The sequence below is a fragment of the Zea mays genome, chromosome 3 (genome assembly GCF_902167145.1).
Source record: "Zea mays cultivar B73 chromosome 3, Zm-B73-REFERENCE-NAM-5.0, whole genome shotgun sequence".
Lineage (NCBI taxonomy): Eukaryota > Viridiplantae > Streptophyta > Magnoliopsida > Poales > Poaceae > Zea > Zea mays.
Genome location: NC_050098.1, coordinates 16,296,493 through 16,311,267, shown reverse-complemented (window position 1 = coordinate 16,311,267; position 14,775 = coordinate 16,296,493). Strand labels below are relative to the sequence as shown.

At 41.6% G+C, this 14,775-nt stretch overlaps 1 protein-coding gene across 1 annotated transcript; it reads left to right on the top strand.

The window, feature by feature from the left end:
* Positions 1 to 482: 482 nt before the first annotated feature.
* LOC103651790 (protein FAR1-RELATED SEQUENCE 4-like) lies at positions 483 to 5,027 on the top strand. Its single transcript, XM_020550723.1, has 7 exons — positions 483 to 719; positions 1,260 to 1,756; positions 1,842 to 2,227; positions 2,374 to 2,837; positions 3,234 to 3,498; positions 3,589 to 4,113; positions 4,930 to 5,027. Exons 1-7 carry the CDS (start codon positions 483 to 485, stop codon positions 5,025 to 5,027), a joined length of 2,472 nt encoding a protein of 823 aa, XP_020406312.1.
* Positions 5,028 to 14,775: the final 9,748 nt, after the last annotated feature.

Genomic DNA, 14,775 nt, shown 5'->3' with positions numbered 1-14,775 from the left:
TGTTTTTTTGTTTGGTTTTAAAGTAAAGTAGAACGAATCGACTATATCCTACATTTGCCATATTCATAAACCATATTATACATGTATATATTAAATATAACCATATATATTACGTGACACCGTGCGGCCTAGTTATATATATATATATATATATATATATATATATATATATATATATATATATATATATATATATATATATATATATATATATATATATATATATATATATATATATATATACGACAGTACTAAAATGTACCTGGGTGCATTCTCTATATTGAATGCACCCAGGCGTAATATATAAATACGACCCCATCAAGCCTCATCGCGCCCTCGGCCTTCCCGCGCCTCCCTGCCCCCCGCCGCCGCCGCGCGCCTCCCTGACCACGCGCCACCCTATACCCCGCAGCCACCGATCGCATCCCTGTCACCGCGTCGCCGCCGTCTCCTCCTTCCTCCGATCCTCTAACCCTAGATCCATGGCCCCACCGTCGCTGCTGCACCTTGAATCGCCTCGATGCTCCTCCCCTAATTCCTTGGCGATTGTTGTGGCTGGAGGTGCTGATCTGATATTGCCGTCTCCGATTGCGACAACGGGAGCGGGTGTACGCGGCGGATCAGGTGATCCCTTGCATCACAAAACGTTGCTGACGCCACCGCCTTCAATTCCACCTGGATCGCTGATCACTCCGGATGCAGCCCAGCTGTTCCATCCGGTAAGAAAAAAAACAGTCAAAAATTGTTGCTCCACCGTGCGTGGTTTGTTGATTTTCTGTTGCATCGTTTGTTGCAAACTTGAGTCTCTGTTTTTACTCATTGATTACAGTTGCATGGGGTGTTTGTGTTCCAGTTGCAACGTGGTTTGCTTGTTGATTGCAACTATGTGTATACTCTAATTGCAAACTTGAGTCTCTGTTTTTACTCATTGATTACAGTTGCATGGTGTATTTGTGTTCCAGTTGCAACGTTGTTTGCTTGTTAATTGTAACTAGGTGTATACTCTAATTGCAAACTTGAGTCTCTGTTTTTACTCATTGATTACAGTTGTAATCATTGTTTGTGCTCCAGTTGCAACGTTTGTTGCTTGTTGATTGCAACTAGGTGTATCCTCTAATTGCAAACTTGAGTCTCTGTTTTTACTCACTGATTACATTTGCATGGTGTGTTTGTGTTCCAGTTGCAACGTTGTTTGCTTGTTGATTGCAACTATGTGTATCCTCTAATTGCAAAACTCATGATTGTGTGTTGTCCTGCAGGATGCAAACATACTTGATGTGTTTGTCCCCAGGGTGCAGCAAACATTTGATACAAAAGAAGAAGCCTACCTCTTTTACCTTGACTATGCAAAGTTGGCTGGTTTTAGTGTCAGGACAAAAAGGACTAGTAAAGAAACCACACACTGGGTTTACAACCGAGAGGGGTTTCTGAAGCCAGGTCAAGAGAATGAGGAGCCTATGACAAATAAGACATCGATGAGAATTGGTTGCCCTGCTTATGTGAAGGTGAAGGAGGACAAGAAGCGCAATATTTGGTATTTTCATCATGTTCAGGAAGCACACAATCACAAACTTGAACCCTCACCAAGGATGGTGAGATATATGCATTCTCATAAGCAGAGGGAGGCAGCGTTGGATGACCTGTTTGCAATCATGTCAAAGAGTGGTGTGCCAACACAGGCAGCAATGAATGTAATGTCAGAATTATTTGGAGGCCGTCAAAACTGGCCGTTCACAGAGAAAGATGTCCATAACAAGTAGGTCATAAAAAAAACTGACATCATATCTTTGTGCGATATATTGACAACAGCATCTTCATTTGTTTTTTCTTTTATGGTACAGGAAAGCTGAGCAAGCAAGGGAGGAGAGGGATGGTGACATGGATAAACTGTTCCAATTTTTTAGGGAGTGCAAAGAACACAATGAATACTTTTACTGGGATGTGGATTTTGAACCAAAAACAAATGTGCTTCGGAGCATTTTTTGGTGTCATGCAAGTCAGCGTGCAGAATACAAGGATTTTGGGGATGTAGTCACATTTGACACAACACACAAGACTAACAACAAGCATATGCCGTTGGCCATGTTTGTGGGTTGCAGCAATAATTTGAAAAATGTGTCCTTTGGCCAAGCACTTCTTCGGGATGAAACAATAGACACATTCAGATGGCTTTTTGAGACCTTTAAAAGTTGCATGGGTGGTCAGCAACCTTTTGTGATTCTTACAGGTATGCTTTGGCTACAAAAAAATGCTTGTCACATAATTACTGCTGTGTTGTTGCAACTGTATCTTTGAAGATGATTGCAATATTTTAAACTGCTTGATTGCAAACCTATTGGGGTTTTTTTGCTGATTTTTATTTTTGACAAAAAGATGAAGATGCAGCGATGAAGGAAGCAATAAGGATTGTGTTTAACAAGACACAACACCGAAATTGCCGATGGCACATAACCAGAACATGGGATTACGAACTCGAGGAGCTGTACAAATTGCACAATGATAATAATCTAAAGGAGAAACTGCAGTCCCTGATAAACTATCCTCTGGGACCCACACAATTTGAGGTGGAGTGGAATAAACTGGTGGATGAATGTGGCATAAGAGAACACCCTGCAATTGTTGCATTGTGGCAAAAAAGGAAGAGATGGATAGCAACATATTTCAAAGGCATGTACTGTGGGCGAATGACTTCCACCCAAAGATCTGAGAGCCAAAACAGGGTTTTGAAAGATGGTTATGTTAACAATGTGACAAGCCTGCATATATTTGCAAAGAGGGTGCTTGACTCGATTCAGCACACAGACCACATGGATGCTGGGGAATCACACTACTCACAGGTATTTGCCCACACCCCTGAATTTTTTGGTCTGATTGTAAAAAAACTGTTAAACATAAATGATTCCAACTGCTGGTGTGGTGTGATTGCAACTACTGTATAATTCTACCCAAATATCTGTTAAAAAATGTAAACAAAATGATTGCAACTGCTGGTGTGTTATAATTGCAACTGCTGGTGTGGTGTGGATGCAAGCACTGAATAACTCTGGGGAATTTTGTTAAACAAACAATGATTACAACTGTTGTCTGGTGTAATTGCAACTGATGGTCTGGTGTGATTGCAACTTCTATATAACTATGCCCAAAAATTGGTTAAACAAACAATGATTACAACTGCTGTCTCATGTAATTGCAACTGCTGTCTGATGTGATTGCAACTGCTGGTATTGATGCAGACTGAAGTTGTCAGAGCCTGCAAATCAAGATTTGATGAGCAACTCAGCAGGGTGTACACCAGGGCTGTGTACAATGAATACAAGAGGGAATATATTAACAGCACAGCTTTTGTGATAGAGCCTGATCCGGGAGTGGAATGCGGTTACTTGGTGAAACATGAGAAAGGCGATGGGACATTTTGCTGGGCACAACACGCATTCAAAGTGGTGGCTGACAAAGCAGCAGGCGTGTATAAATGCGAATGCATGCAGTGGGAGCATACAGGTGAGATGAATTGCAACCTCGTTACATTAACAAAATTAAACATTGATGTTCCTGTATATTTACATCCAAATTGCAACAAAAAAAATGCAGGTATGTTCTGCATGCACATAATAAAGGCATTCACCCACCTCCAAGTCCAAAACATACCTGAAAAGTACATTCTGAAGCGATATACACGTAATGCAAGATCTGTGGTTCCGTGGGACCGGCACGATGTGAGTGTTGGTGGTCAAAATGAGACAGAGCAGTCAAGGTTGTCGAAGCTGCTGCCAAAGTTAATGCGACTGGGAAGAGCGGGAAGCAAATCTGATAGAGCATACACTGAAACTATCAGGCACATCGACATGATAACTCCTGGGATTGAGCTTCTACGAACAGCGGAGATTGGTCCGATTGGTCCGGACGAAGCAACAAATACTGAGTTGCAGCAAGATGCAGAAGGACGGCGGAATATTGGTCCCATTGCACCAACACAACAAAGTTCTGACAACAATATAGAACCTGTTGTGATGCCAACTGGACCTACACCACCACCGGAATCGGGCCTGAATCCAGATTCTGCAAACTGCCTCACTGATCTAAGATTGACTGAACCGCCAGTGTCGCGCACGAAGGGTAGGAAGTCTGCCAGTGGGGCTAAATGTGCTAAAAATAGTGTGGAACCTGCTAATCCATACAGCACATATAGTGGTGGTCAGGGCATAAGAGAGTGCCAAACCTGCCATGTTAGGGGGCACTATAGCACAACATGCCCTCAGAACCCAAACAGAAGCAGAGCGGCCGAGAACAAGGACAAAAAGAGAAGTGCAAAAACTGTAGGTTGGACTCCAAGAAAAAGAGGTCGCCCAACAATAAAAAAAGGACTAGATGGGAATCAAGATGAGGCACAGAGTGAGGGGGATGATACACAGCAATCTAGGTGCACTATGGCGGTGCAGGAGTCAGCAGCACACGCGGTGATTGCAAGAATTAGGAGGGCGACAACTTGCCATGTTAATTACCAGGACGAAAGTGATTAAGGATGACTATGAATCTGACTGAATCTCCAATGTAATATTTCAATTTTATCTTATTTTATAACTCTGTGTAAGTTAAACTCAATAATGACTGTGTGACTGTTCGGAAAACAGTGGACACACATGACCAACCAATTGCAACATCGTAGTTGCGCTGATTGCAACTGTATGTATACACTGAATAATACATGAATCTGTGTTATCTGTTTACGTCTCGACATATAATTAAAATATATCTTGTTTTATTATAATATAACAGTTGCTACTACTCATAAACAGGTTTGCAAAGTTTGCCATTATGCTGGTTACCAAAACATAGATATAAAAATGAGTGGTCATGGCCAATTGCAACTACGATTACAATTTCAGTTGCAACTGTAACATATACACTGGTTGCAACTGCCTCATATGGAAGGACTCCACCTCGCCGGTGGGTACAGAACACAAACATATACATTGGTTGCAACTGCAATGGCTGGGATTTTTCAAACAAAATTGGAAACTGCAGTTTAGAGTACGATAACAACTAGATGAATAGACCAGTTGCAAATGGAAACAGTGCGCTGGTTGCAACCTAAACAACATTACTGGATTGTTTCTGGAGATAACATAACACAACTGATTGTTTCTGACTACTGCATAACACAACAGATTGTTTTTGCATGAATCTAATTGTTCGACTGACTACTATCCCATTCAATTGGCAACGGACGACCACCAATTCTAAACTTATCAAGCGAACCAGGAATTTCAGCTTGGTTCAAAGGGTGGAAGATCTCGTAATGCAACAGCTCACATCTGTATATCGGGCCCTTGAACTGCAATGGCATAAAAACATCATAATGGTCAGTGACTATATTATGATGCAAACATAGAAAACACACAAAAAAGCACCAAAACAGATAGAAAATCAGTTGACAGCATGGCTAACCGGATTGATTTCCTTGGTCATTTTGTCCCCATCATAATATTCCATGTACTTCCATACAAAAAAAAGACAATCGCTTGGACCTGCTTGCTTTGACACATCAATAAAAGGCCGCCTCCACTTGCTAACTCTGGGTAACTTGAGGTTGGAAACTTTCTGGAAGGCTGCATCGATGATTGGGATTTTGGCAAAGACAGCTTTGTGCCGTTCTTCCTGATTAGAACAATTCAGGAAGTAGTCGTTCGAGTCCAGCACATCAATACGCTTATGGATAAAATTGAAGCAATATACAAAATAGTGAGCACCATCTTTGATAGGGACAAAAACCTGGTGCAAGAAAGGAGTAGAAAACTAATTACTAAAAATGGAAAACATATATGAAAAAAGAAGTTGCAAGAAAAAAGTATAGACAGTTGCAAAGTATGTGTCCTGGTGATTGCAACTGTAAATGATGGAAAGTAACAAATTGTATGTATGAAAAAAGTGGGTTGGGGAAAAGATCTGCTAACCAATTTTGCTCTTGACAAATCATAGTTTTCGCACTCAGACATCAGATTATTCCATACATATATGAATTCTTCCGTCTCAGATGTATCAGCGTTGAGTACTGCTTCACACGTTGATACATTGAACTGTATGTGTTTTCCAGTTTGGAGAATAAATAAAAAAGAGAAATGATAAATGATTAAATTAGTTTAAACACATAAATGCAAGACAGTATACAAAAAATACATGGTTTTGGAGAAGAAACTTACATAAAAACCAGTGGTCAGAAACACTCTGTATCCACAAGAATCAACCTTGTGCACAATATCATCATGTCGCATGCAGTGCACGAAAAAGTCTATGATTCCTGACTCGCCAAGGGTGTCATTAGAAAAAGATGTTAAAATTTCCTCGCCAGTTAGTCCAACAAGAAGGCCAAACTCCAACAAAATTCTCCTGCATCAACAAAAAAAAAAGAAAAAAACATATGGATTAGTGAGAAGAACAGTAGAATGTGCAACTGCTGGTGTGCTGTGATTGCAACTGTTGGTCTAGTGTGATTTCGAAGTACTGAATAACTCTGGGAAATTCTGTTACACAAATATGATTGCAAACTACTGGTGTAGTATAATTGCAACTAGTGTGTTGTAATTGCATGTACTATATAACTCTGTGAAATTCTTTTTAAATAAAAATGACTGCAACTTCTGTTATGGTGTGATTGCAACCACGCATTAGGTGCGATTGCTACTGCTATATAAGTAACTAACTGTTCAAGAAAAATAATTGCTACTTGGTTAGAATTGCAAAATAAAATGTAAATAGCAATTGCAACTTGGGAAAACAAAAAAAAACCTTTTCAGCTCAGGATCAGATGCGATCTTCCGCCTAAGTGCAACAGCCTTGGCCAGGGGTATCTCAGGTCGATTACGAGGGATCTTGAACGGGGATATGTACTCCCTAGGCTTCTTCAGCACTCTATCACCTAGGCGCTTGAATATCATCCTTTGAAACTCACTGAAATCAGCCTGGCCTACTGAGACTTCGTCTTGAGAAAGTCGGATTGGTTGGGTCAAATTGTTGATATCATCATCAGACTCCGCCGGGAACTGTATATCATCAAATGATGAGCTGGGTCCTGCCTGGCCATCAATGCTCTTCTCCAAACTATCAATCTCAGCTTTGGCCTCCTGACGAAGCATGTTCAACCTGTCCTCGTACTGTTGGCGCTGCTCAGCATATTCTTTTGACATTTGTAACTGGAACATCTTCTTTAACTTGGCAGCGGGCACCGGCTTTTTCAAAGCTTTGATGTTGTCCTTTAGCTGTTTCTGGATTGCAACCTGTATCCTTTTCTCCTCCGCATCAACCTTCTTCTCGGCATCAGCCTTCTTCTTCACAACTTCTTCAGCTGCAGCCATTCTCTTAATCTCAGCTTCTTCAGCCTCAGCCTTTCTCTTAATCTCAGCTTCTTCGGCCTCAGCCTTTCTCTTAATCTCAGCTTTTTCAGCCTCAGCCTTTCTCTTATCCTCAGCTTCTTCTTCCTTCTTCTTCTCAGCTTCTTCAGCTGCAGCCTTTCTCTTCATCTCAGCTACTTCGGCCTCAGCCTTTCTCTTATTCTCAGCTTCTACTTCCTTCTTCTTCTCAGCTTCTTCAGCAGCAGCCTTTCTCTTGATCTCAGCTACTTCGGCCTCAGCCTTTCTCTTATTCTCAGCTTCTTCTGCCTTCTTCTTATCAGCTTGTTCGGCTTCAGCCTTTCTCTTCTCAGCCTCCTCAGCTTCAGCATTCTTCATCTCAATCTCAGCCTTTTTCTTCTCAGCCTCTGCCTTCTGTGTGTTGGCAACTTGAATGGACCTATCGCTCCTCCTTGAGTAAGTTATATGATCCTGGTGCAGTTGAGTAGAATAGCCAAATTAACATATTTGTATTATGAAAGTGAATCATTTATATTATAAAAAAAAGACACGAATTGCATGAACATACCTGGGCAGTAGGATGCTGCATCCCAGTGTCCCTGCTCAGAGGCTCCTCTTCTGTCTCAGGTGGTCCCTGTTCAAATTATATGATTAATTGCAAGTTGATATAGGCTATGATTACTACAATAGGTGGGGCCCGATTGCAACTATGGACTGCTTTCACATGGGTATCAGATGATCTTACCACAGGCGGTTGATCATTGCCAGGGGGGTTTGAGGAAGCCTTCCTCTTGCGAACAGCAATTCGTGGTGCACGAGTCGGCTGGCTATTGGGAGGGGACTGTAATTGTAGAAAAAGGGGAAAAATCATAATATTAATCAGAAAAAAGGAGTTGATGGTAATAAAAAAACACGATAAACTAACCTCGCCATCAATGCTTGCAAAGTGCTCTGGGGAATAGATCATTTCCAATATATCATCAATACTTCGGGTTGACCCACGTAAATCAGGAGGTGCTGCCAGGGGAAAGAATAAAAAATATAAATGAAAAAAAAGGAATAATCAAGATGAGAGAAAACATTTTTTAAGCATGGAAGACATAGGTAGGCTTACTTCTATTCAAATTTCCCTCTTCCAGATCAATGTCATCACCACACGATGGGGTTCTCGTAAAATCTAAGCTGTCATCAAGATCTCCACCACTGCAATCCAACTGTATTTCTTCACTATCACCTCCTCCAGGTTGGTCTTCCGGTACATTTGAAGTAGTTCCTAATCCTCCATACAAATTTAAAAAAATGATTGAAAGCACAAAGTGATGTATATGGGTAAAATTGCAACTTGTATGGTGGGTGGTTGCAACAATAATATTATACTGTATGTGTTGGGTCTATGCTTCGTCGCCGAAGGTCTTATAAAGAGAAGTGATCCTCGGATGAAGCTGTTCGTACAAGATAGCCGAAGGTGCCTCTTCGCAGAGCTTCGGCATTACAAACCGACTTAAAGATAGAATGACCTTTTAGTCCATAAAGGTCTGAGTCAACGTTGTAAGTTCTTATAAGGGGCATACTTGTAATTCCTCACAGGCTGCGTCCTGTGCCTATAAATAGTGAACAGTATTCCGTTACTGTTCACGGATTCTGATTTTTGCAATCGCATTTCTCGGAATACAACCTTTGTCAAGGCATAGGTATCATTGTATTTTATGATTCAATACATTAAGTGAATATTATATTATGCATCTGTGAATCATTTATCCATTCTTACCTTTTTTACTTTGCATTATTCTATAACGTTTATTGAAAGTTTATTACGAAGGTTCAACTTCGTAATAAGACGCTTATCAACCTTCGTCTAAGATCCATTATCCCAAAAGGTATAATGCTTCACGGACGAAGGACAAAATCATTTAACATTTTATGTTGCCTTGTTCTTAATTCATAGCATTTGAGAACAAGTCCCCAACATTGGCGCCCACCTCCGGTGAACTCACTTCCACTTTTTGAACTGATGGCTTCATTCAACAACCAAGCTGGAGTTACTTCGGACCCGAAGCTGGTGCTCCCGATCACAGGTGGCTCGTCCTCAGAGCCAGCTAACAAGAAGCAGAAGAAGGAAGCACAGAGAAGAGTACAGCATGTCGGGGTGCAAGGACCCTTCATCAAATCAAGATGGTCTCACATTCCTATTACCTTCTCTCAAGAGGACCTTCAGCTCAAAGATTACCCACACAACGATGCCATGGTTATCTCTTGTGTTATCAAAGGATTTCTGGTTCACAATGTCTTGGTCGATACAGGCAGTGCAGCTGACATCATATTTGCTAAAGCCTTCAGACAAATGCAAGAGCCAGAAGATAAGATTCATGATGCTACACATCCTCTTTGTGGCTTCGGAGGAAGACAGATTGTAGCACTGGGCAAGATCACCATGTCAGTCACCTTCGGATTCATCAACAACACTAGAACTGAGCAAGTTGTGTTTGACATTGTTGACATGGAATATCCTTACAATGCAATTATTGGTCGTGGTACTCTTAATGCCTTCGAAGCAATCCTTCATCCTGCCTATCTTTGCATGAAGATACCTTCGGATCAGGGACCCATTGCTATCCATGGAAGTCAAGAAGCTGCAAGAAGGGCCGAAGGCAATTGGACTGACTCAAAAGCAATCCATAACATAGATGGAGCTGAAGCTTGTGAACAGTACAAGTTCAGGAGGGAGAAAGCAGCTTCAACAGACCAGCCGAAGCCTATGCTCTTATGTGAGGACATAGCAGAGCAGAAGGTGCTGTTAGGATCTCAGTTATCCGAAGAGCAAGAGAAAACCTTGATAAGGTTTTTGTTCAATAACAAGGATGTTTTTGCATGGTCAGCCAATGATCTTTGTGGAGTTAATAGAGATGTTATCGAACACTCGCTCAATGTTGATCCATCCTTCAGACCCAGAAAGCAAAGGCTTCGGAAAATGTCAGATGATAAGGCCGAAGGTGCTCGTAACGAAGTCAAAAGACTCCTCAGTGCAGGAGTTATTAGAGAGGTGAAGTACCCAGAATGGCTGGCTAACACTGTTATGGTAAAAAAGGCCAATGGCAAGTGGCGAATGTGCATCGATTTTACAGATCTTAACAAGGCTTGTCCGAAGGATGAATTCCCTCTACCAAGGATAGACTCTTTAGTTGATGCAGCAGCTTCGTCAGAGCTCATGAGTCTGTTAGACTGCTATTCAGGCTATCACCAAATTTGGATGAAGAAGGAAGATGAGCCGAAGACTAGCTTCATCACTCCAAGTGGCACATATTGCTATCTTCGGATGCCTGAGGGGCTCAAAAACGCTGGAGGAAGTTTCAGCCGAATGACTGCGAAGGTTCTTCAATCTCAAATAGGCAAAAATGTGCTAACCTATGTTGATGACATCATTGTCAAAAGCACGAAGCAGGAAAATCATATTGCCGATTTGCAGGAGACCTTTGCCAGTTTCAGGCAAGCTGGTTTAAAGTTAAATCCAGAAAAATGTGTCTTCGGAGTGAAGAAGGGAAAATTTCTTGGATGCTTAGTTTCAACAAAGGGAATTGAAGCCAATCCAAGTAAAATTGAAGCTATACTTCGGATGGAGCCACCAACTACAAAGAAGGGGGCTCAAAGATTGACAGGAAGATTGGCATCTCTCAATAGATTCATATCTAGATCAGCAGAGAGAAATTTACCATTCTTCGAAGTGCTGAAGTCGGCCGAAGTCTTTCAATGGGGCTCAATCCAGCAGAAGGCTTTCGAAGAACTGAAACAATATTTGATAGATCTAACAACACTGACTCCACCAATGCCAGGGGCTCCTTTATTATTATATGTGGCAGCTTCGCACTCAGCGGTAAGTGCAGCGCTTGTCCAAGAGAAGCTTGATGGTCAAGTCAGAAGGCAGGCCCCAATATATTTTGTTTCCGAAGTCCTTAGTTTATCAAAGAAAAATTATACAGAGTTGGAGAAGATACTGTATGCTGTCTTGATGGCCTCCAGGAAGCTTCGGCACTATTTCCAAGCTTACAACATAATTGTTCCTTCTTCGCAACCTCTGAAGGATATTATGAGGAACCGAGAAGCTACTGGAAGGATTGGAAAATAGGCTGCAGAGCTCAATGAATTTTGTATTGAATATGTTCATAGATCTTCGATTCAGTCACAGGCACTGGCAGACTTTATTGCTGATTGGACGCCAGGGGCTCAGGAGGAGGAAACAAATAAAGACAACGAAGCCTGGACAGTGTTTTGTGATGGATCTTGGGGAACCTTCGGAGCAGGAGCGGCTGCTGTGTTGGTTTCACCTTCCAAAGTCAAAACTTGTTATGCAGCAAAGCTTGATTTTAATTGCACAAACAACATTGCTGAGTACGAAGCATTGATTCTAGGTCTTCGAAAGTTAAAAGCAATGGGAATCAGAAGAGCCATACTTAAAACTGATTCCCAGGTTGTTTCGGGTCATGTTGACAAAAGTTGCAAGGCTAAGGATCCGAAGCTTGAAAAATATCTGGATATGGTTCGAAGAGTTGAAGCTTCCTTCGAAGGGTTTTCTGTCAAAAATATCCCTAGAGGACAAAATGAGCATGCTGATTTGCTAGCTAAGTCAGCAGCACAGGGGCTGCCTTTACCTTCGGATGTATTTTTCGAAACAATAAAAGCACCTTCGGTGGAACTTCTTGAAAGAGCAGTTCTTAATATATCTCCTGTTTTTAGCGAAGATTGGAGAACCGAGATCATCTCTTACCTTCAGGGTAAGTTTCTTTCAGATGACGAAGCTTATAACAAGAGGATAGAAGCAAGAGCTCGCCCATATGTCATGATAGAAGGGGAGTTGTATAAACATGGAGTTTGTGCTCCGCTGCTTAAATGCTTATCTAGAACCGAAGGTATAGAGTTAATGAAAGAAATACATGCAGGCCTGTGTGGATCTCACATTGGATCTAGGCCGTTACTCGGAAAAATTTTCCGTCAAGGGTTTTATTGGCCGAAGGCAGCTTCAGATGCAGCAGAATTGGTTCAAAAGTGCGAAGGTTGTCAGAAATGTGCAAGAGATCAAAAACAACCTTCGTCCTTGACACAGCTCATACAACCCACTTGGCCATTGCAAAGGTGGGGCCTTGACTTGTTAGGTCCGTTACCACCAGCCCAAGGGAACCTGAGATATGTTGTGGTAGCTGTGGAATATTTTTCTAAATGGATTGAGGCGAAGCCTTTAGCCACAATAACTTCGGCTACCATCCAAAAATTTTTCTGGCAGAATATTGTTTGTCGTTTTGGGGTGCCAAAGGCTATCACTGTGGACAATGGAACACAGTTTGACTCCGAAGCTTTCAGGGATTTCTGTGACCAAATTGGTACGAAGATCCATTTCGCATCAGTCAGGCACCCGGAATCAAATGGACTCGTTGAAAGAGCCAACGGCATTATAATGACAGGAATAATGAAGCTAATCTTCAATCAACCTAGAGGAAAATGGCCAGATCAGCTAACCAAAGTGGTGTGGAGCCACAACACGACAACATCAAGATCTACAGGCTTCACTCCATTCAAGTTGTTATTCGGTGACGAAGCAATAACTCCAGAAGAAGCTAAAGCCGGATCAATAAGGATAGTAGCTTCGGCAGAATCAGATTCCGAAGCTGCTTATTCTATAGAAAAAGATGCTTTAGAAGGGATCAGACTGCAAGCCGTGGAGAATATTAATAAATATCAAGCTGAAACAGTCAAATGGCGGGATAGAAAGGTTCGGCTAAAAAATATTGAGCCAGGGCACTTGGTGCTTCGGAGGGTGGCCAACCCGGAAACAGTGGGCAAATTGCAGTTGAAATGGGACGGGCCTTTCTTAGTAGCATCTTCGTCAAGGCCCGGTTCATACAGATTGAAAGATATGGACGGCAATGACATTCCTAGATCTTGGAATGCGGATGAGCTTCGGCGATATTATGTATAATTCGATGTAATTTTTCATATTTTTTATTTTTTCTTTCATGGCACCCTTTTCCTTTCCAAAGGGGGAGAAAGGTTTTTAATGGGGCCAGCATATGTAATTTCCTTTTCTAGTCTTATAAGAGTAAAATCCCCCAAAGAATGTAAATGTAAAAGCTGAGAGCGCACCATCGAGTGCCAAAAAAGTAAAAACGAAGAAGCTCCAAAGACGTTCCTAAGGGAATGCAGAGCTTATACCGCCTAAGTAAAAGGCGAAGAAGCTCCAAAGACGTTCCTAAGGGAATGCAGAGCTTATACCGCCTAAGTAAAAGGCGAAGAAGCTCCAAAGACGTTCCTAAGGGAATGCAGAGCTTACAGCGAAAAGTCAACGCTGATTCCGCCAAAAGTAAAGGCGAAGAAGCTCCAAAGACGTTCCTAAGGGAATGCAGAGCTTATACCGCCTAAGTAAAAGGCGAAGAAGCTCCAAAGTCGTTCCTAAGGGAATGCAGAGCTGAGGTGTGAATGTTTTTAAGAAAATAATGGCTATGAGTATGGCTTCGGATACGTGTTTGGCCATTCATTTGCACATCACATTACATCATAGCATTTGCATTCATAAACATTCATCTAGGCATATGTAGGATAATCATCTTCATCGCATAAAATGGTTGCTTCGGCAAGAAGAGAAAAAAGAAAGGGAAAAATTTCTACGAAGGAGAGCTTCGGAAAAAAGGAAAATGTTGTTTTCTATGCTTCGTTGCGTACGAAAAGAAGGGAAGGTGTTTTTTCGCCTTCGGCTCAAAAAAGAAAATTTCGTCCACATCGAAGCATTTATCATACATCAGTGAAAGGTTAAGGATATATTACAAGGTATGAACAGCATACATTAAAAACAAGTTTTTGTTTACATTTATAAAAGTTATCTCAAAAAGTTTTTCAAGTATTGTCTGCAGTCTACTATCTAAATCTCCAAGGAGCTTCGGCTTCGGCGTTATTTTTGATCATCAGCTTCGGCTTCGTCATTCTACATGAATAAGGTCGTTGGAAGTCAGAATCAAGTTTACAAGAAAAGGTAAGCACAAGGTATGATTTCTTACTGGATCAAGGTGGCTACGAGCTTCGTCTCCAGCTTTCTCTCGACCACCTTTTGTCCATATCATTTTTATGAATCGATTTGAGATGCTTCGGGCGAGATCAGGGATGTCATCCAGGATTGATGGTGACAAAGTGAAATTTGGCCTGTTGACAATTCTCCCATGATCACAGCCAGCCTTCAGGAATGCTGCAGCTGTCCCTCGAGAAGCTACCCAGGCACAGAAGTCACCATGCCCAGCTATGACTTCGACGAGCTCGTCAATCTCCCCCTCAATGTGTTCGAAGGTTTTTGGTAGATCTTCAGCTGATGGGGTAAATTTTTCGCTGCTGGCTCCAACTGAGTGAAAAATCTTTCTTAGTCGTTGAATACAATTATTGCTAAATTCAAGGCATTTTT